Here is a 20,853-nt window from a genome sequence, read left to right on the forward strand (position 1 = left end):
CGCCAACGCCAACACCAACGAGCACCGCCCCGGATCGGTTCTGGGCCACCGAGGGCGATTTTGTTCAGCCTCAATCCCATCTCATTTTGATTATCATACATTTATGAATACGAACGAGTAGGTACATAATAAGCCGGCGACTATTTGGTGGTTATCGTTTGTATTGTAGGTATTGTGCGATGTAGGATTCTTTAAGGCTTAGGGCCGCTTAGAAGGTGAGACACCTGACTACGGAATGACGCACTTCCTAGACCGAACCACAGAATAGGGATGATAAAGCGGGCCTAACCCCGGAATCCACCATGTTTTACTGGATCTTCTCCGCATCCTTCCTTTCTTGGATGCCGCTAATCGCGTTACACCAATCGCTTCATTTCCCGATCCCGATTGGCAAATAGGGATACCCGCATTCGCATAACCCTGATTTTATACACTACAATACATACAATTGCATAGCTAGCGTGATTAAATTATTATTCGACAGACACAGCCACAGTGACAAAGAGCCTAACTGGAAGAACTTGACTAGAACGAGCGGCTGATAGTAAGCCTCTATCATAGCTTCTAATATTCAACCATTGTCATAGCCCTTTTTTCACTCTCTTACCTTTTGTCTTAATACTCGTTCGTAGATACCATTTGTTTTGAAGAGGAGAGTCACGCATATATGTAATAGTAATTAGTTCTGTGGAGGTGTGTACAATTTTATTTTCAGGTACCCGAGTGTCTTGGCCATTTTCAGCCTCCATCAGATATTCTACCGTCTAACCCCACCGCCCAAAGATATCTAATTCAGACCGCTTCAATCTCGTCAGTCTTAAATCCCCATCGTCACAGAATGTACGCGTTAAGGAGGGTTTCGTTTTAAAAACATTATATATACATGTTAGGCTATGTCTAGTGGGATTGCATACTCCTTTTCTCCTAAGGAATCTTCCTGGGTAATATCGCAATATATCTTTGGGATTTAATTGGGATATAATACTACGGGAACACGAAGTTTTTGCCAAGACAAATCAACTAGCCTTTCCGAAAAAAAAACTGTCAAAATGGCTGAGGACCTCGGCGATATCGATATCGATCTTGATACTAATATAATTCGAGAATGGAGATCGATCGTTACCCTCGTGGTTTTCGTCATCACTAGTAAGTACGAAATCTACCCAAGCATACGACATTTTCGATCAATCTACTTACACTACCACGCAGATATCATTGTGCTTTTCCCCTTTCATATCCCATTGTACATCCCTCGGGCAATTTCAAATGCCATACTGAATGCTCTAGTTGCTTTGCGAGTGATAGGCCCACGGCAAAAAGGCTCTCAATATGAGGCTGGCCTTGATAATGATCGCGACGAGGAGAAACATGGTATAGCTAGGCATTTCGTACGGCTTAGGTTCCCCATGAACTTTGTGACGGCGCCTCTGATAGCGGATCTCTTTCTGCTAGCTATTCTAGCAATTGGCCGAGAGGAGGTGTACGGTGGTACCATTGGTGCTAACCACATCTCGCCCATCGACATCATGGCCTTTTTCATAACGCTGGCGTATATCGCCATCTCTATCGATGCTTCTGGTCTTATCAGATACCTCGCGTTTAAGGTGCTCCAAAAAGGAGGGAAGTTTGGCCACAGGCTCTTTTTTTACCTGTATGCCTTCTTCTTTAGCCTTGGCACCTTTATTGGCAACGATCCCATCATCCTATCTGGCACGGCCTTCCTTGCGTACATGACCCGGGTCTCGAGCAACATCGTACATCCCAGAGCGTGGATTTTCGCCCAATTTGCCGTAGCGAACATTGCATCGGCAATTTTGGTGTCATCTAATCCTACCAATCTTGTTCTCGCGGGCGCTTTCAATATCAGGTTTATCGATTACACCGCCAATATGATCGTCCCTGTCGTTATCACAGCAATTGTACTTTTCCCCTTCCTCCTTTACATCGTATTCGCGGATGAAACCCTTATCCCTCTCTCAATCCAGATGCATGAGCTTTCGGAAGAGGCAAAAGCTAAAAAACCTGTTAATCCTAACATTCCCCATGCCAGGGGAAATGCCGAGGAACAAGAGGATGGTCCGTCAAACAGCGAACAAAGCAAGTTGCTATCTTTAGAAGAGATCATGAACCCCTTCCTGGATAAGGGCGGCGCAGCATTTGGAGCCGTCATCATGGCTGCAACACTTATCACTATCCTTGCGATTAATGCCGCCAGTCAGAGCACCGGTGAACACCCTGTCTTTTACGTGACTCTGCCAGCTGCGTTTGTCATGTTTTGTTGGGACATTACATTTGGATGGATTCATCGCGGAGAGACACGAAAGATCGCCCGTGATGGCCGACGTGATATCGAACGAGCTCGGGCCGAGCGACTTGCTAGGGAAATCCAAGAACTGGAGGGGATGACTTCGAGTCACAACCCAGAGCAAGAGCAGCAAAGTGGTGGTGTCGATACTCAACCTAGCACGTCACACAGCCGTTCTCTGGATACCAAATCTCAGAACCAGCATGACACTACCGGTGGTATCAGATCCCGCGCTAGCCTAGCCGGTTCAAACACAGATGACGAGATCACTATAGGAGCCGAGAAAGCTAGTATAAAGCTGCCGAGTGAGGAGGTCCAATTACACGAGGGTTGCCCTACTAGCGCGACGAATACGCCTGGCGGAAACCAGAGACCAATCCATGCAGACTCATCGACGCCATCTGGGGGGATACTGAGCGGAGATATAAGTGAAAAGAGCCGAATTCCATTCGAACGAGAGGTGGATACGGAAAAGCAACCCCGTTACAGCGTCTCAATCCACCAAGAAAATGAAAAAGCGACGCTAGTATCGCTAACTATAGACGGTTATAGATGGGCGCAGGAGACATTCCCAACGGCAGCGGTAGTTATGAGCCATCTACCCTTCGCACTCGTCCCCTTTGCCTTCTCCATGTTTGTCCTCGTGCAAGCTTTGGTTACGAAAGGTTGGGTGCCCGTATTTGCTTACGGCTGGAACCATTGGGTGAATAAGACGGGGACGATCGGCAGTGTTGGCGGGATGGGATTTCTTTCCGTGATACTTTGCAACGTAAGTTTTCAAACAACTTCATTTATTAGGTACCTGATATTTACCTCAGTATCTGATCTTGATCGGCTAACCCCTGAGCCCGGTTTAGTTTGCGGGAACCAACATTGGTACCACCATCCTTCTCTCCCGCGTAATCCAGGCGTGGCAGAAGATTCATCAAGCCAATAACACACCCATCTCCAACCGGACTTTTTGGGCTACGGTTTACAGGTACGTATCTTTATCTCGTGGAACGTTTGGTGTGATTTATACCCGTTTACCAAGCGCCAGACAACATTCAACCCCTATCTCCATCTACCTCACGTACTGCTCACCGCTAACTAATACGCAATAGCATGGCGCTCGGCGTCAACTACGGCGCATTCAGCACAGCCTTCAGCGCATCTCTAGCCGGCCTCCTCTGGCGCGACATCCTCGCCAGGAAGCACATCCGTGTCCGAAGGCTCGATTTCGCCCGCGTGAACCTCCCGATTATCACGATTTCTATGGTTGTCGGTTGTGCCATTCTTGTTGGCGAGGTCTATATTATTCGGCCTACTACCGCTTATGACGCATGATTAGGGCATTTGTTAAGCCCGCATAGAGTTTTGGTATGATTAATGATGGGTATCTGATAGAGGTTGCATAATGAATAATGATATTTCATGACATTCTTGGCTAGACGGTTTGATGGCTGTTCTTATACGTATGTGTGGGCTTCTAGTGTTCGCTTTGTTGGTGCGGAAGTCCCTCGGCTTCTAGAGTTAACCACTAGAGCGATTTATTCTAGACCCTCGCCAGAGTATCGATAGTCCGCGCGCGAAATCCCAAGGTGCAGGAGTTGCTCCCGAGAGGTTATGTTCCATGGCTGCCTGCAGGGACTGATCTCTCCATATGGGATTATGATGCTAGATTATTATGACTTTGGGCGAGTTGGGCGTTATTGAGAAGTATCAATGTTTGCTTCGGCTCTAAAGCATGAAACTGATTATAACACTTGAATGATGTTGTCCGAGAACCCCCCCTCTTTTCTCATGCTCGCTCTTATTTAGGAGAGGTTCCGTCCGGTCTCCAGTGGTCCACTACTATCATACTTGGACAACTAATTCCGAACGATCGTAGGTATCTATCTACCTAGGTACTGATATAAAATGCTGATCAAAATAGTAATAAAGAATAGAAATACTCTGCCTTAAGAGTTAGTACTAGGTAGGTAAGCTGTGCTACATCGCACCGGGCATGTTCCCCAGACAAGTCCGCACAACCTCAATCTGCCAGTTATCGCTGAATTGCCTGGTACGGAGGATAAAGCATCGTGGGAGTTCTTGGGGATTATATGCTTCTGTACTTAATAGCGCTGAGCTTCGTATAACTCTTATCTACTGTTATATTTATTTCTGCTGCATGGAGAGGACGCAATATGCTAACCTAGATGAAATAATCTTCGTATTAGGCAGCTACTTGAGTGATATGGAAATCTCATGAAGTAGGTCATCTGGTAATATATGCCTGTCGGCCTATTGGAATGGTCCTATTGTGGGATAACCGTGCTACCTAATCCATTCTGTCCATTCTACAAGTGGTGGCTTATTATGCGAAAATCATCTCACTCCTCTCTTTGATATCTTGGCGGCTTTCTCGAGTTGTCAAGCGCTTGAAATATATCCTCTATTGATGATCTCAAGATTGAGCGATTCCCACGTTAAGGTGCCCTTTTGAAAGTCTCCTTCGACACGAGTATGCCAGCTAGGATAATGAGATTTGACTTGTCTCATAACCATAAGCATCTTTACCCTATCGTCAACAGGCAGACCCAATTGCTGCAGTCGGTCTGTGATCTCTTGAAATTTGATGGTATAAGCATGCAATGATGTGACGGCATCCACTTTGAGATCCATGAGCTGGTTAAAGAGTTGGGGGATGAGGTGTTCCCATAATTTCGGGATAGTTGATAGAACAAGGTCGTACACAACCTTGGGGTCTCTTTCATGCGTCTTCCAGCCGGCTATTTTAAGTTGTCCTGTTATTTCTGGGTTCCTCAGAGAATAAGCAAGAATGACCATGCAATGTGCGCGTCGTTTGCGCCATCTTGAAGCTTCGCAAGCATCTTGGGGTTCAGGTTCGGTACCCAGTAAAAAGCCCTCAAGATCGTAATAGATGCAGTATTGGTGGATGCTATATTTCCAGGCTTTCAAGTTGTCTTCGCCATTTAGCTGAGGAACGGAGGAGTAGTGAAATGATGATTCAGCCATTTTCGTGGATTAGATGAATAATGGTGAAGTGTGATAGGTGCCTAGGGAATATATCTGCGTGCCACTCGGGTTTAGCGACGATACGTGCAGTTCAGGCACGATTGTTGACAGATAGTTCAACCCTGGCTGGCTTTCGGTGACTGACTCGAATAAAACCAAGAGGAAAGGGCGTTGTTGTAGAAGGATAGAAAGCTTAGAATCAACACAAGGTTAAAATAGGAGGTAAAAATTGGGCCCGGATACGGCCTGAGGAAGGCGCGGATTTGTAGGGAAAGTGTGGCTTTTGAAGAAGGGGCGATTTGGAAAGGTAACTGCGACGTGATGGTTCACGATCTTGTGGATCCCTAGCAACTAGTGACTAAGGCACTCATTGTAAATGAGGCAGTCACTGCCTGCAATACGCATATATAAACAATAGCTAGATCCTAATCCTGTAATCCTAATAATAACCAATAACAACGATGTCACCATAATCTAGGGAATCACAATCTAAAGTAATAGGTACCTACCTACGTAAAAAGTTGTAGTGCCGGCAAGTGATCAACGTACACAGTGCGCTATAAATATGCTAGTAAAGGTCTGGATGACTTCAAGACAGGAGATAATAATTACCTAAAACTAGACAACTATACTATGATTGTATATACCCTCAAAAAGTATCACGCATGTGTCGTCTCAACATCAATATTCTCATCGCGCTTCTTATCCAGCTCATTAAACTTCTTCACCACCCTCAAAGTAGCATAATAACTAAACGGCAACGCAACGAACCAGAGCCCAAGGTTAATGCTAGCCGTAGCAATAAGCGCTGTAGGAACGGCCTGGATACCGAACCCTATCGCGACACCAGCCGTTTCGATCCCCCGAAGCAAAGAGCTATATCTGATCTGGTCGCCTGGAGAATCCGACAAGTTGCTGATACACCAATAGATGTAATTCTCGACCAGTCCCGCGCTGAGCCGCTCAAACATGTACACGCCGAAGCCACGCCCAAACTCGGCTTGATTGCCCCAGTCGAGGACGGGAAGCGTGTGGCGATATTCGTTCTGGATGTATACTGCCCAGATCCACGTCGCGCTGTTAAGCCCGGCGATCAGGACGTATGTGCTAATAGCACGAGTCTGCCTCTTCTTCGTCCAGTGAATGTCGACCAGCGTGCCGCCCAGCCAAGTAGCCAGAGTGCCGACGATAGCAGACATGAAACTGCCGAGGGCTCTCGATCGAACTGTGAAGTATGTTGCCAGGTATGTCCCCGGGTACGCCTGGGTCCAGCCGAAGTACCAGAAAAGGGGCGTCAAGAGTAAGATTGACTTGCTCCTCATCAGCCTCCACATCTCGCGGAGCTCAGTGCGCCAATGAAGTCCCCTAGGCGCTTCGATGCGGGTCCCATCATCTCTCTGCACCTTGTCGGGGTTAGAAAGGAGAAGAGCAAGGAGACACCCGAGGCATTGGATAGCGATAAAAGCCAGATAGGTTTGGTATCCCACTTGACCGCGATGGTTCACGTTGACATTCAGACCTAGCGAGATGGCGCCCCCGATAACATTCCCAAAGTTGCGGAAGGTAAACCACGTCGCGATGTAACGGCCTCGCTTGTGATGCTCCGGATATCCCGTCGAGATAGCCCCCTCCACGCTCCAGAAGAAACCCGCGCTGATGCCGCACGCAACGGCGCCGACGTAGACAAACCATACATTGCCCCATCGATTATTGACGTACAGCCCGGCCGCGTACAGGGGATATCCAAGGGTCCCTATGGAAAGAGTCCAGCGGAACCCAATCGCATTCGTCAACCACGGCCCGCCAAAACAGGTCACCGTCATGAACGCGTAGAGCAGCGCGTTGGCGGCGTTGACGAGGTCCGGGCTCTGCGATCCGCCTACGCCGAGGCCGTTCATGGCAGTCCATATTCCGGGTGCGGAGAAGGCGCATATACCTACCACAAGAATCTGGAATAGAGTGCTCCTGAAGAATGGGATTTTATCTGATTTCGGTGGGATGCCGTCCTCGTTTACGACTTTGACGGAGGTTGGAGTAGATATATTGAGCCCATCCTTGGCGATGATTGACTCCCCGGACATTGCGACTGATGCCGGCTAAAAAAGTAATGAATGTGTTAGACGAAATAGTATAAACCAAGTTTATACGTATAGTTAATTCAAATATCTAGGAATGTCCCTTAGGTCAGCATAAAAGCTTGTGAATATATATATTATTTAGAAGTTGATGTCAATGTTATCACTTTGAAGTCGGAGATATCTCAACGATAACCCTCGCTCCAGACATTTCCCCATTGAGTTTATCACAAAACATACGCGAGTTTCTATACCTCTGACGTGCTCGCTAAACAGGGTATGTGGCGTATGTATGTTGTGTCAGCCCCTAAGCAGACGTGGTGCTTCTCCCATGTGCTTGACGTCTAATAGAAGTTCTAGTATAATGAGACGCGGGGTTATCGGTATTGATAGTTCGCAATGCTACCTTAACGCCAAATATGCATGGTTTCATTGTCCTCCCAAGCAATGACGTGATTTTAGTCTAGAAATCGAGGGGTATAGGAGAGGCAGGATATGGCATGATAGGTTGATGCTATCAGCGGCGATACTGGCCTAGTATAAGCTTTATCGCCGTGTTATAACTGCTATATCTACACGATTATTAAAGCTAGATTAGCTTCCGAAGATTGGGTATAAATTATAGGTAACATTGAATATTCACATGAGGCGCAATTTAAATAAATTTATATCATCATGGCTACCGCGCTAAAGCAAGCGACGATACAGTCGTTCGAGCCCGAGAAGATAGCTTCTCCGTTGCTAGCCTTCGAACAATTTGATCTCCCGTCGAGCAATCAGCGTGTCCTCGGACCGCCCCATCCGGAAGGCACTGTGATCCCTCTCGCCCTACGGCCATCAACTCCTAGCGATGCGGTGCCCGACCTCGACACCGTTATTGAAACGGTGAAATACCTCCAAGCACAGGGTGGAGTATTGACTAAGAAGTTGGCTGTTCACGGAACTCTACTGTTCAGGGGTCTGCCAATTCACGATGCGAACGACTTTAGCAGATTTGCCCATGCCTTTGGTTATAAACCACGGTATGTATCTTGGGCTCTCTAAAATTTTATCATGATGTATAAAAGCTAACGCCGTCGCAGTATGTCTTAAACAACTCTCATCGTTATATATGTCGTTATTCCGGTACTCCGGATTTAACCCCCGAAAGGAAAACGAACCCAAACCCACTAACACCAAGCAGACGAAATCATCGGCATCGTCGTAGACAGGCCGCTCCTCGCGCCCAACGTAGCCCCAGCCAACGAATCGCCCAAGGAAGTCCTAATCTACAACCACAACGAATCCCCCCAGGTCCCCCACGCCCCGGAGTACATATTCTTCTACGGCCACAGAGTCCCCAGCCAAGGCGGGGAAACCCCTATCTCCTCCTCCGTCGAGCTCTTCCGCCGCGCGCAGCAGGAAATCCCCGACTTCATCGCCCAGCTCGCGGAGAAGGGCATCCTCAGCAGAGTCACGTACAAGACCGGCAGGCAATACGCGGGCGGCTCGACGCTCAAGCAGGCTTTCGGAAAGGAGATCCGGGACGGCGACGACGAAGCGACTCAGCGCGCTAAGATCGAGGCGCAGATCGCGCGGTACGGCCGCGGCAAGTACACCACGTGGGAATGGATCGACGACGACGACGGCGACGGCGGCAGCGGCGTCGTCCTGACCCACCGCCTCCCCGCGATCCGCACGCAGCCCGGCACGGATCTGCCCACGCTGTTCACCGGGCTGGCCGCGTACTACAAGAACGCGCGGGTCAACGCGGCTTCCGGGCGGAACGTCACGCAGCAGCTGTTCGGGGACGGGACGCCGATCCCGGAGGAGTATCTGGCTGCGCTGGCGAGGATCACGGACGAGATCCGCGTGCTGCATAAGTGGCAGCGGGGCGATGTCCTGGTGTACGATAATATCATTGCGCAGCATGGGCGGGAGCCTTGGCAGGGCGAGCAGGCTGATCGTGTGGTTATGGCTAGCTTGTTCGATGGCCAGGTCCCTGGGGCTTATATTTCGGAGGACTGGGCGCAGGTTGTGCAGGCTCTTGAGGGGTAATTGGGATATGGATCGTTAGCGTAGCTTATGAATGCTTAGAGACTTGCAGATTGATTCTCATGGCATCTCCTTCGCTATTGTTTAGTTTGGATCTTTGCAACAGCAGGAAATCCCAATGAGGTGTTAAGGGGTAAATAGTATGTGGGCTTGAGATCGACATCATGGATAGCCAAACAGGACATGTCACCCCTATTCAGATCCTTCGAGCGTAAGCATGATTCCATTAGAAACGGCAAGTTCCCGTATTAAGTCAGCGCATGCGAAATAGCCATTTTCCTTCGCAAGTCGTATCGCCTTGCGGCATTGCTCCACCGGGAAACCAATGCCGCTCGCATTCCAGAGGACGTTCCAGAGGAATTCGATCATGTCAAGTCGACCATTCTCAGCTGCCGCTTCGATGGGCCACCGTCCACCAAATGGAGACGGAAGAGCAGATATTTTCGCGGAGTAATCCAGCAATAAGGCGGCGATGTTGCAATTTCCGCTCATAGCTGCACATTGCAGCGCCGTTCTACCGTCGAAAGTTGCCGGTTCGTTGTTAACGTCCGCACCATTTCGAAGGAGTAATTTTACCATATCAAGACTTCCCTTCTCTGCAGCAGCTTGAATAGGCGTTCTTCTAATTCCTCCAGTGGCTTTTTTATTGACTTGGGCGCCGCGACCTATAAGGAATCGGACTAGGGGTTGATTCTTCATCTCGATTGCCACCAAGAGTGGCGTCAGAAATTGATAAAACCTATCTTTGTCTTTATCAATATATACGACCCCATTGATATCGCAGTTTGCATCAAGGAGCCGTCCGGTCAACGGGAAGTCGATTGAACGACTCTCTGCTTCCTTCACAATAGCTGCCCCTAGAGGGGACCACTCGTTTTCTCCAACCCTCCAACGCGCGATCGTGGACTTTAAGTCGGTGGCTTTACAGTTAATGAATAAGTCCAAAACCTCAACGCTATCGACGCTTGTTTCAATAGCATTCACGAGAGCCCGCGTTCCAAATAAAGGGATGCAAGTCCTCAGTGATGAAGCACGCTCAAACAATATCCGTAGCATATCGATATGCGGGGTACAGAATATAGAATCTTTGAAGTCTTCGTCGAATATATCTGCGCCTAATTCGAGTAAACGGCGAAGCATTGTACCGTTTCGTTGCTCAACTGCAATTCGTAAGCAATCAGTCAAGAACTTTCTATCGATAATTACAGACTGCTCAATAAAGAAATTAAGCATGTCCATATTCCCTGACTCCAGATCTTTTCTGAGTACATCGCATTTCCCCTCACGACCTATCGCAAAGTCTGGGTAGTCAGAAATTAGGTTAGACAAAAGCGACTTGTTGCCGTATGCTCGAATGAAACGTTCCGAGATTGGTTCAGGTCGGTGTATTCCGGAGGGTGAGACTCCCGCATCAAGTAAGAATTGCACAACGCCCTCTCGATTATTTTCGCGCGCATGTTTTAACGCCTCGTCTAGTCCGTAACTTTCAATTTTGGGACAGAGCGCCAGTAGCTTCTTCATATACCCCAAGTTTCCCACACCAGCAGCAGCAGATAGCGCAGCAGAGAACTCATACCAATAATGCCGATATTCATCTTCCTTGTCAAGGTGCTCTAAGGCGCCCCTACTCTCTAGCTCTCTCACTAGAGTAGCATTTTCTGCTTCTATTGCGCTAGATAGTGGTGTTTGGTATATAATATTAGATCTCGGGTTATAGTTATAAGTAGGATGCATGTCGGGGTTCTGGGTAAGAAGGAATTCGACAAGTTCGTCACAACCACCCTCAATTGCTGCAGCGAGTACTGCAGCGGAATCTTCAGCATATTGGAAATAGGATCGCACAAGTTGGATGTAGCCACGACTAGCACCAGTGCAGATTGCCCAATTTATTTCCTTCGGGTACCGGCTCAAACATTGTTTGCAGCCACTCCGCTCGCAGTCGTCAAATACTATCTTGGTGAACGCTTTTTCGGCCTCTTCATCCGTAAAATTTCGTGCGATCAAGTCTAGCCCATGAGATCCACCGTAGTAATCTTCGGATATAAAGTCGGAATGCTGCGCCGGTTTGAGCCCATTTAAGAGCTTCTTAGCAAGGTCCATTTGAACAAACCCTTGGAGTGCCCTTCGAACGAGAAGTACCTGCACTTCCGCCCCCGCCCGTATTAAGGCATCTACCGTATCGAGCCAGTCTTGGGGGAAAGTACTATGACAACGAGCATCAAAGGTTTCCCCTTGGAATACCTCTATCAAATGCTCCAAGGCCCCCGTGCTGTATATATTGCCATTGGAAAATTTTCGGTTTACATCAACTTTGAATTGGAGCAACTCGTGAATTGCTCGTAGATTCTGAAGCTTGGCAAGTCGCTCAAGGGGCGTATACTTTTCACCTTCAACGAAGCAGCATATTTTGTTAACGTCTACTAAGCCTGTTTTGAGGACGAGTCTGATTGCCATATAGTCTCCGGATTCTATCCACGTAGGAAATAGATTTTCTGCAAGAGCCTTTGTAACGTGATTTGGCTTATCGTGGAATAGGCGTGGTAATAGCTTGATAACGTTGCTATTATGCTCAAGGAATTTAGGTAAGACTTCGAGCGGTATACCCTTCATACCACTAAACCCATTCGCAGCCGAGAATAGAAGTATCCGACACATTTCAACCTCGGAACCTTTCTGTGAGAGGCTGGTCACTTCATTATTCCCATAATCTAGCTGCTGGTTTGGAAGAAGTGTGTCCAAAGTTTGTAGGGTAAGTCTGGCATCGGCAGCGTTTGCGTTGACAGACTTCCCATTAGCATTCGTCATAGCAGTGACGGCCTCTAAGAGGAACATCATCGCCCGGTTCCCAGGCCCGGATAGTAATCGGCAGTCGGGCGGAGAGTGCATAAGCTGAAGACCTTTTGACAACAAGCCACGCTCAAATCGTTCAAAAGGCAAATCCTTTAAGAACATTGACCAAAAAGAAAATTGAGCCGTATCATCCAACTGCAGCTCGAAATTTTCGAACTCCAAGGCTGGGCCCGCAACGTTAACGTCAGGCTCAAAGCGCATCGGCGACTGTGCAACTCGTCCTTGAAAACTCATAGTCTGCGCAAATATTTGATCTTCGACATTTGTGAACTGATCGTAAGTGATGAGGTTCATAGTATGGGATGATGATAATTCCGGAAGTATATCTGGAAGCGTCAGGGACTCAACGCGGTCGGGGCATGGGACAACTTGAGCAGAGTGGTTTTCGACTTGAACCTCCTGCTCATTGAACTCCTGTATTTCATCGATGCCTACCAGTGGCTGCTGAGAGGGATTATCTTCACCGTCTACATCTATGTATGGAGTCCAATTGCCGTCGGAGTCCTGAACTTCGATGGCAACGCCTTCGCCGACATTGTTTGTCGCTCGGCCCGGACGCTCTTCAACCCGGCGTCGCTTCCGAGGATGATGATCACCCTTGAAGTAGCGTTTGGCTCGACGGATTCTCTCTGTTGAAACAGGGTGACCTGCTATCATTACTCTGGCCTGAATGTCGCGAGAAGATAGATTGTCAATCTTTGGCAAGATCACTTCCCATTGGTCTTTCTTCAGATTCTTACGAGCGTTCCAAACTCGTAGTTGGGCTTCGAATTGCGATATACTGTATGAACACAATCAGATAGGATAGAAAAGTGATAAGAGTGATGGCCTTACGTAGCAACGAACCCGTGGTCCTTTTCCATAGCCTGAACCAATTCATCCCCAGGGAAGTCAGAAGTAAGGTAGAGGCTTAGAATAGTCTCCTTGTGACGCTCCCAATCCCCTGAGGGAATCTTGCGTGTCCTACTAGCCATAGGCCGTACGACAATGAGCTACTATATCTCGGATCAGGGGTAGGACGTGGGGTTCTTTCAATCAACAACGACGATGGTGACAAGTAGTAACTGCTTGGAAATCCCTTTATTTTCACAGAGAGGAATAGCCAGATATATATACTGATAATGTCTGACTGCTGACACTGGCTAAGCAGGCCGAGAGCCTACCGCCAATTCGAGATGCAAAAATACACCCATGGTACAGTTTTATTGGATATGTCATAATGTTCTGCACCACATGGACCTGGGTGTCGTCTTTCAGATTTCGTCAACCAGGTTTCGTCAGCCAGGTTTCGTCAAAAGTATGGAATACATTAGGTACCTGCAGGTAGCGTGGCGTTGTCGCGTGTCGCGTGTCGCTTTCTCTTCCAATTATATACACCGCGCCTTACATACCAGAAGCAGGCTCTGATAATGCCCGGCTTCCTATCGCGATTGCGCGAGGTCTCTTCGTATTATTCACTCCAATTGGCTTAGCATGAAGGAATGGCCACGTCCCGATCCATGGATTGAGATTGTACAATTGCCCCAAACCCGACCGCGTCAGATAAGCCAAGCCATACTTCCCACCATTCAAGACGCATACTGCCAGATGCAATACCTAGCCAAGTATTTGATAAGCTAGGTATCACACGGAATGGAGGAGGGAAAGAGAAGCGCAGGGGGAAGACGATATAATCGAACATACGAAATTGAATTATGATAGAAAGGGTGATTGGTTATTAGGTTACCTATTACGAAGATCCGGGCCAAAAGTCTTGCACATCTAGTCTTGGCAAACCACGTGTGAGTTGAAAAAAGACCGCACGGTATTACTTAAGCTATAGTGGCTAATGACGCTATAAATATAGTGGTAGGCCACCTAAACTTAGCGTACGGGCCACTATCCAAATTTTATCTTAGCAGGTGGCTAATACAGTATTAATAGAAAGGGATGACGTTCGAATACGGTGCTAGGGTCCTCCACATGTGCAAGACTTTTGGCCCGGACCTTCGTACGTGACATGAAAATGAGGTTGAAGAAGCTTCTTATAAAGAGTCACTACAACATAAGTAACATAAGATAATGTAATGTAATTTAGCCGGTCCTTTAACCGCGAACCAACTCTGATAAAAGAGCCGCATAATATAAAGCTGTCAAGGCCACATTAAAGGTCTTGGCACATCACCTATGAATACCAACTTTCAATTAGCAATATATCTAGCCATTCGTCAGATTGAAGTAAGATGAGAAAACATAACATGTGATTCTCCCTCAACCTTCGCGCGCGATGCCGCCCTACCGTAGAGCTATCGCGACCGTTTGCTTTTTTGCCCCTCTCCTCTACATATACTGGCGGACATTCCTGGTCACTGACAAGCCGAGGAGCTTTAGAAGTTGGAACCTGGTCGAGAAAGAGGATGTGTTTAATGATACGCTAGGTGTAAGATCTCATCTTCTTCTTATACCTCTTATATCTATTGGAATTGGACCTAATGAAGTCTCAAGTTCTCAAAAATCTTCGTTATTAACCTGCCGTCGCGGAAAGATCGCCGACATGCTATGGCTTTAGCAGGTGCCGTCAGCAACCTCACTTTCACTTGGATTGACGGCGTATCGGGCAGCCAGGTTTCGGGCCGTGATGTGCCTCTTCGTAGAGGAATACACTCGTCATCCGGGGCGAAAGGGTCCTGGAGGTCGCATATGAATGCGCTTCAATCAATTATAAGGGAGAATCTAACAAGTGCGCTCATTTTAGAGGACGATATAGACTGGGATGTACGTCTAAAGTCGCAACTTCGGACTTTCGCTTTGGCCTCGAGGACTTGGTTAAAAGAGTCTAAGTCTGGTAAACATAGAACTGAGTTGCTCAACTTTGCTCCGTCCTCGATGCTAGGGAGAAGGGGTAAAGCAGCAATACACAATTATGAATCAAACACAATACAACTATCCCCGGAGGCAGGCACTGATAATGGGACTCACCAAACCATATACGGGGATGATTGGGATGTTTTATGGCTGGGCCACTGCGGTGCTGATTTCCCCCATAGCCAATCTCCCATATCACCACTGAGAATCGAAATCCCGAGGGACAAGACGGTCCCAGCCCCAAAACATCTCAAGCCCCATCCATTTGCCCTAAACGACAAACTCGGCGAACTATACCCGCCGCATACCCGCGTCGTCCACGCGTCCAGCGGGAACGTCTGCACCCTAGCCTACGCCGTCAGTCACCAAGGAGCCCGCAAGCTTCTATCGCAATTCGATGACCACTACGATACCCAATGGGACTTGATGCTGCAGAAATGGTGCGAGGGGAAGTATACTGTCGAGAACAAATCTCGTCTGAATCCAAGGGTAAAAGATAATACCGGGGTTGCTCACGAGCGCGGAGAATCCGCTCCCGTCTGCCTCACGGTACAACCACCCCTATTCAGCCACCATTACGCGAAAGGCGGCGCTTCCAATATCCAAGGCCAAGGCGGCGGCTACGCGAAGGGAACGGGCACGCCGTATATAAGGCTAAGCGTACGGCAGAACATCGACCGCTTAGTTGCCGGCGCGCGGGAGGATGAGATGGTGGACCAGCTACCCGATGACGGGGACACCATATGGGAGTAGATGAAGTGAATATACATTTCTATCTACAGTTTAGGCCGAATCGCCCCGATATACCCCACAAAGACAAGGAAAGAATGTAAGAAGCAAAAAGAAAAAGAAAAAAAAAAACTCTAGAAGAAGAGGAATAACTCATATCTCACGAAATATATATGCCCACACCTGGAATCGAACCAGGGATCTCCGCATTACTAGTGCGACGCAGTACCATTGTGCCATGCGGGCCTCCAATTTCCCTCTCGCCATAGCGTCCCCAACGAACGACGCGAAAGAAGCCGCCGCCGGACACGCCTATATTTGAAATCCATCTACTATCTAAATTTACTCTCGCTCTGGCGTCGGACACGAGAGTGGAAAGAAAGAATGACACCTTACCTTACCTAACTTACCTTAGTACGGTAAGCGCGTGCGAAATTCTTATGTATTACCCTAAGCCAATTAGCGACTCCCACCATTTGAGCCTCTCCCCGGGTCTACATAGAAAGGGCTGGCCAATAAGAAGGGGGGTTTAGTCGTTGGATGGCGCGTATTGTGAATCTACCTAGGATATGCTTGCTTCCGAGAGTTAACTACCTACCTAGGGATTGTGTTGAATGGCTTCTATGTATAAAAAAGACTACTCTTAAGGGTTTAGTAAAGTTCTATAGAGTTCGAGTATCCCAAGCAAGTAGAGCAAATAGGAAACATCATCGATTTTCTCTCGTTGCGCACGAAAATGTGTACCATTCTATGAAATAGCCGGGGAATTCTATATAGGATAAGTTCGTCCCAGATGTAAAGAGCCATCTTAGTACGATTCGTAACTAAGTAGTCCCAAACTATTCCTCCCAGATAAAAGTCTCAGCCCTCCGAAGCAAACACCTGTTATAAGCACATAAGGAACACTTCACATGAGCCACGGCAAAGGGTCTAATAAACATCTCTCATGACTTATGTATGTGTCGTATCTATTCGGCATCATGCTCTAGGATCGAACTATGCGAATGCGAGCCCCTCATTCTATCTATCATGCCATTCCCCTGTCCGTCTATATGAAACGCCTGTACGGGACACGTCAATGCGTCGTCGATTATAATGCCAATTTCCCAAGCAACGCAAAACTCTATCAAAAGCCCTCGTTTACGAAGGACCAAGTTCTTGAATATGAATGAAAGTCACCAGCCTCTAGACCGACGTGCGTAAAAGAATTCATCAAAGATACCATCTTAAAAGAGATGGCCGCCTCTTACTCCTCATCATCCGTATCAGCTGGGTGTGGTGTACCCTTGGGGCTGTTGAGCCACTCGATATGGCGTAGTCTCCTTCGCACCTCCTGCTCCTTGAGCTCCTTCTTGGTCTTCTTCCTCTTCTTCTTAGCCTTGAACTTCAATGGGCTATTATCCTCCGTACCGCTGTTGACAGCGCTGCTTACTGCACTGCTAGCTGCTGTGCTGTTAACTCCACTGGTGATACCGCTTGTAAGACCGCTGCTTGGTTTACTGTCTTCAAAGCGATCCATAGCAATCGAAGCGTTACCCTTCAAGACCATCCGTCCGTCATTTATGTGCCACTGTTCATTAGCCAGAGCACCGACGAACTCTTCGTTGTGAGAGATCATGACCACACCACCCTTAAAGTCTCGGATGGCTACCGCAAGACCACCAAGAGAATCGCGATCCAAGAAGTTAGTAGGTTCGTCAAGAACGAGCAAATGAGGGTTGTTCCACATCGCACCGGCGATAACGACCTTAACTTTCTGACCTCCAGATAAACTACCAATTTCGTTGTGGTTGGCAATCTCGGGGTCGAGACCGAGGTCCTCAAAATGCTTGGAGATGACCGTAGGTTGAAGCTCTCGGTAACCTAAGCCTTCACGAGACGCCTCGTGATCGTCGAACTCTTGTACAAGCTTATCAAAGCCCCATTCCGAGAGGGTTTCCCGAGAGACTTGCGAGTTGAATTTTGGTAGCCATGCTCTCCATTTCCTGTAAATTGTTAGTGGCTGTCTTCAAGAGAAGAACAATAACGGTAAACTTACACCTCATATTGAAATGTTTTCTTGTACTTCTGACGACCGACCAGAGCTTCAATCTGTCGCCCGCCCTTTCCATCACCGAGGTCAATTAGCTTATCCATCTGTTCTCGGTCCTTATCTGAAAGAATACGGGTCTGCTTCAGAAACACCTCTCTGTCGTCCCCGTTTGCGTAACGCCACTGCAAGTACTGATTTGGCGTCTTCTCGAGATGCATCTCAACGTGTTCGAGAGCATGCTGCTTAATGTAACCAATTCGTAGGTTAGGGTGCTTCTCAACTTTTCCGCTGGTCGGAACCACCTCACCTGTCAACAGCTTGATCAGGGTTGATTTTCCAGCACCGTTCGGTCCGATCACGGCGACACGGGAAGAAAGAGTCAGCTGGCACGAGACGTCTGAGAGCGATGGTTTGGGCGCTTTAGGATATTGGAAAGAAACCCCAGTCATTCGGATGATCGCCCGCGTCTGAGACTTGACACCTGACAAGATACCCGGAGGAGGAAACTTGAACTGAACATTGGAGGCGGAAAGGGTGTAGTAAGCCTTGGCTTCGGGCCGAATCTTTACGAAGTCAGAGAGGTTTCCTTTGAAATGACCAAGCTTCTTCCCAGGTTCATAGTGGTAGATGTCAGTTGTTACGTTGTCCAGGAAACTAGAATCGTGGGAAACAATCAAGCTGGTGATGTCTGTGTGGCTCTTCAGGTAGTTTTCCAGCCAGGCAATGTTGGCGACATCGAGATGATTGGTAGGTTCGTCAAGTAATAGAACATCAGCTTTTTGCAACATTGCTCGAGCAAGAGCGAGCTTCATCTTCCACCCTCCTGACAGAGAGCCAACTTTTTGAGACTGTCTACCCTCAGGACCTGCCGTGAAACCGAATTCAGCTAAGACTTCGGAAATTCGTTCTCTGCCCTCGGATGCGATTGTTGGATCTTTGACCATGAAATCTAGAATGCTAATATCGGCGTCTTCACCTTGGTTATGCTCGACGTAACAGGTACGGAGGACATCCTGGGGTGGGAAGCCTTCCAGCTTGCCACCAGCAATACTCTTCATCAGTGTAGACTTTCCGGCGCCGTTGCGACCACAAAGACCATATCGGTGTCCCTTCAATAATCGAAGATTAGTGTGGGAAAGAAGAAGCATGCCACCGTAGGCCAGGGAGAAGTCTGCGTTAACAATCTCGGTCTCGCCATCGTCCTCCTTCTCCGGTACGCCGTACTTGCGATGGTCCTCGGCAACATAGAACTCGTAGACGCTGGAAGCGACAGTATCGTTGGCACCCTCTTTATGCATTATATCTTTAAGATAGGGGGCGATTCTAGCTGGAATTCGATCAATTTGACGATGATTGGCATCCTCGGCTACCATCTCGCAGATGTAAGGGCGAGCTAGTTTATAAAAATCCAAGTCGCCTGAGAGTCCTCCGTTTTTCTTGATCTCGGAGTCCAGAACCTTAGCAACGTCATCTGCCGAGGTTCTCTCTACCACAGCTTCATCGTTGCCCATAGCTTTATCCATGACATCCAAAGCCCTGGTAGCCAGCTCGCGCACCTCTGGGAGCGGTGCACGACCAACCACATTTTTGATACCTGGCTGAAGCTTTGGCAAAAATGTGCGTGCCTCAATAGGATCATGGACCAGCTTAGTCAAGTTTTCGGTGATCACGACAGTTTGTCGTAGTACCTCTTGAGCGGTGCTGGGGTTGTTAAGGGTTCGCTCAAGGAAGGGAGTAAGCAGAGCGAGAACAGGTGATGTCACGATAGCGACGAAGGTCGTCTGCGAAAGAGCGTGGATGGCCTTTTGAAGGGTCTGGGTGGAAGGGTGGTGCATAGTGTCGACAAGAAGGGGAATCCTAGGAGCGACATCGTCGTTAGATAGGAGGGTGGTGAGAGATTGCATCGTGACGAGTGCTTGCTTCTCGACTTCGGATTTGAGGTCGTGCATGTTGCCCTCAACTATGGGAATCAAGCGAGCCAGCTTTTCGCCCATAGCCTCTCTGAGGGTATCCTTCTCTTGAGCTTGTTCTTTGGTGCAACCGATTTCCATCTTTGCTTTATCGGCCATCCTCTGCATCAGCTTCAAGGCGCCAACCGTACCCTGCCACTTTCCAGTCTTCTTCGACAGGTAAGTTACGAGCGCGGGTAACAAGCCAACGACCATGGCCTCGGCACTTAAATGGCCAAAGAGCGCATCGAGTCCGTATTGCGCAGCATCGCGGACCACTGTGCCCTTATCGGCTAAAGCGTCTAGAGCAACGGAGACGAGACCGCCATCCTGAATTAAGAACACAACTTCACTCAGCGGTTGCCGAGGAGGGAACTTCTCGAAGAGGGCACCGAGAAGATTCTGGGCACCCTCCCTTCGTAATCCACTCTTCTTATCAGATGCGGCTTTCTTGACTTCTGCCAATACACCGTAATCATGTAAACCCCGAAAGCCTACAGTGTTTAACAGGAGTTCGCAGAGTCCATAAGAGGCGTCGACCGAAGCGGCAGAGGTTTTGGCGTTAAAGATGGTATCGAGAATTGATGAAACATCTTGTTGCGACGGCGGGGGAGGGGCGCCCGCCTTAGAAATCATAATCGGGGGCGACACTTGATGAGGCATCGTGAGCGCTCGTTCTTAACGAATTGGGCAGAAAGAAAAAGGAAAGCACCCAACTTGTTAAAAAAAAAACGATGAGGCAAATGACGCCGCAAAATTTAATAAAGGGTCAGCTGAACTGCCCGAAATGCCCTCGATCGTGGGCGCTGAAAACTTTGACGGTGAGCCAGCGTCTTACTTTTTTGATGTATGGATGTATGGATGTATGGAGTTAAAAGAAAACGGGATGGGATTTTGAAAAAATGTTGGCCTTATCGACTTAATGTTACCCCTCGAAAAGTTTTCTCCCTTTATCTACAGGGGTATGAAGGGTCTATATACCGAAAATAGAATAGTTCTTTTAGGTAGGTACGTACCTTCTCTTACCTTTAGCGC

General features: G+C 48.1%; 7 protein-coding genes and 1 non-coding gene across 8 annotated transcripts; 3 read left to right on the forward strand and 5 right to left on the reverse strand.

Moving 5' to 3' along the window:
• Positions 1-537: 537 nt before the first annotated feature.
• On the forward strand, positions 538-3,738 carry F5Y00DRAFT_232213 (uncharacterized protein). Its single transcript, XM_048007139.1, has 4 exons — positions 538-1,146; positions 1,210-3,074; positions 3,163-3,284; positions 3,409-3,738. Exons 1-4 carry the CDS (start codon positions 1,050-1,052, stop codon positions 3,629-3,631), a joined length of 2,307 nt encoding a protein of 768 aa, XP_047866782.1. The 5' UTR covers positions 538-1,049; the 3' UTR covers positions 3,632-3,738.
• Positions 3,739-4,523: 785 nt separating this feature from the next.
• On the reverse strand, positions 4,524-5,446 carry F5Y00DRAFT_268237 (uncharacterized protein). Its single transcript, XM_048012218.1, has one exon. It carries the CDS (start codon positions 5,303-5,305, stop codon positions 4,700-4,702), a length of 606 nt encoding a protein of 201 aa, XP_047866783.1. The 5' UTR covers positions 5,306-5,446; the 3' UTR covers positions 4,524-4,699.
• Positions 5,447-5,900: 454 nt separating this feature from the next.
• Positions 5,901-7,495, reverse strand: F5Y00DRAFT_232215 (MFS general substrate transporter). The gene has a single exon (XM_048007140.1). The coding sequence runs from the start codon at positions 7,384-7,386 to the stop codon at positions 5,965-5,967; it is 1,422 nt and encodes a 473-aa protein (XP_047866784.1). The 5' UTR covers positions 7,387-7,495; the 3' UTR covers positions 5,901-5,964.
• A 560-nt stretch (positions 7,496-8,055) lies between these two features.
• On the forward strand, positions 8,056-9,417 carry F5Y00DRAFT_252154 (Clavaminate synthase-like protein; the record flags this gene model as incomplete). The annotated part of the gene is made up of 2 exons (XM_048009905.1): positions 8,056-8,389; positions 8,564-9,417. 2 exons carry the CDS (start codon positions 8,056-8,058, stop codon positions 9,415-9,417), a joined length of 1,188 nt encoding a protein of 395 aa, XP_047866785.1.
• Positions 9,418-9,448: 31 nt separating this feature from the next.
• On the reverse strand, positions 9,449-13,460 carry F5Y00DRAFT_30258 (ankyrin). Its single transcript, XM_048013454.1, has 2 exons — positions 13,099-13,460; positions 9,449-13,045 (listed from the first exon to the last, which is right to left on the reverse strand). Exons 1-2 carry the CDS (start codon positions 13,236-13,238, stop codon positions 9,607-9,609), a joined length of 3,579 nt encoding a protein of 1,192 aa, XP_047866786.1. The 5' UTR covers positions 13,239-13,460; the 3' UTR covers positions 9,449-9,606.
• Positions 13,461-14,530: 1,070 nt separating this feature from the next.
• Positions 14,531-16,456, forward strand: F5Y00DRAFT_268240 (glycosyltransferase family 25 protein; the record flags this gene model as incomplete). Its single annotated transcript, XM_048012219.1, has 2 exons — positions 14,531-14,683; positions 14,749-16,456. The coding sequence occupies 2 exons, from the start codon at positions 14,531-14,533 to the stop codon at positions 15,859-15,861; spliced, it is 1,266 nt and encodes a 421-aa protein (XP_047866787.1). The 3' UTR covers positions 15,862-16,456.
• On the reverse strand, positions 16,012-16,083 carry F5Y00DRAFT_t47. Its single transcript has one exon. It is a non-coding gene; the product is annotated as a tRNA-Thr (tRNA).
• Positions 16,457-16,561: 105 nt separating the features above from the next.
• F5Y00DRAFT_232226 (prion formation protein) lies at positions 16,562-20,687 on the reverse strand. Its single transcript, XM_048007141.1, has 2 exons — positions 17,876-20,687; positions 16,562-17,822 (listed from the first exon to the last, which is right to left on the reverse strand). The coding sequence occupies exons 1-2, from the start codon at positions 20,479-20,481 to the stop codon at positions 17,084-17,086; spliced, it is 3,345 nt and encodes a 1,114-aa protein (XP_047866788.1). The 5' UTR covers positions 20,482-20,687; the 3' UTR covers positions 16,562-17,083.
• Between the last annotated feature and the right edge of the window lie 166 nt (positions 20,688-20,853).

Source organism: Daldinia vernicosa (assembly GCF_022497035.1).
Source record: "Daldinia vernicosa strain CBS 139.73 unplaced genomic scaffold F5Y00scaffold_13, whole genome shotgun sequence".
Lineage (NCBI taxonomy): Eukaryota > Fungi > Ascomycota > Sordariomycetes > Xylariales > Hypoxylaceae > Daldinia > Daldinia vernicosa.

Coding starts and splice junctions, on each gene's coding strand:
- F5Y00DRAFT_232213 (XM_048007139.1), top strand. CDS start 1,050: ATGGCTGAGGACCTCGGCGATATCGATATCGATCTTGATACTAATATA. Junction 1,147..1,209: donor CGTGGTTTTCGTCATCACTA/GTAAGTACGAAA, acceptor ACTACCACGCAG/ATATCATTGTGCTTTTCCCC. Junction 3,285..3,408: donor TTTTGGGCTACGGTTTACAG/GTACGTATCTTT, acceptor AATACGCAATAG/CATGGCGCTCGGCGTCAACT.
- F5Y00DRAFT_232215 (XM_048007140.1), bottom strand. CDS start 7,386: ATGTCCGGGGAGTCAATCATCGCCAAGGATGGGCTCAATATATCTACT.
- F5Y00DRAFT_232226 (XM_048007141.1), bottom strand. CDS start 20,481: ATGCCTCATCAAGTGTCGCCCCCGATTATGATTTCTAAGGCGGGCGCC. Junction 17,823..17,875: donor AAAACATTTCAATATGAGGT/GTAAGTTTACCG, acceptor AACAATTTACAG/GAAATGGAGAGCATGGCTAC.
- F5Y00DRAFT_268237 (XM_048012218.1), bottom strand. CDS start 5,305: ATGGCTGAATCATCATTTCACTACTCCTCCGTTCCTCAGCTAAATGGC.
- F5Y00DRAFT_30258 (XM_048013454.1), bottom strand. CDS start 13,238: ATGGCTAGTAGGACACGCAAGATTCCCTCAGGGGATTGGGAGCGTCAC. Junction 13,046..13,098: donor GACCACGGGTTCGTTGCTAC/GTAAGGCCATCA, acceptor GTGTTCATACAG/TATATCGCAATTCGAAGCCC.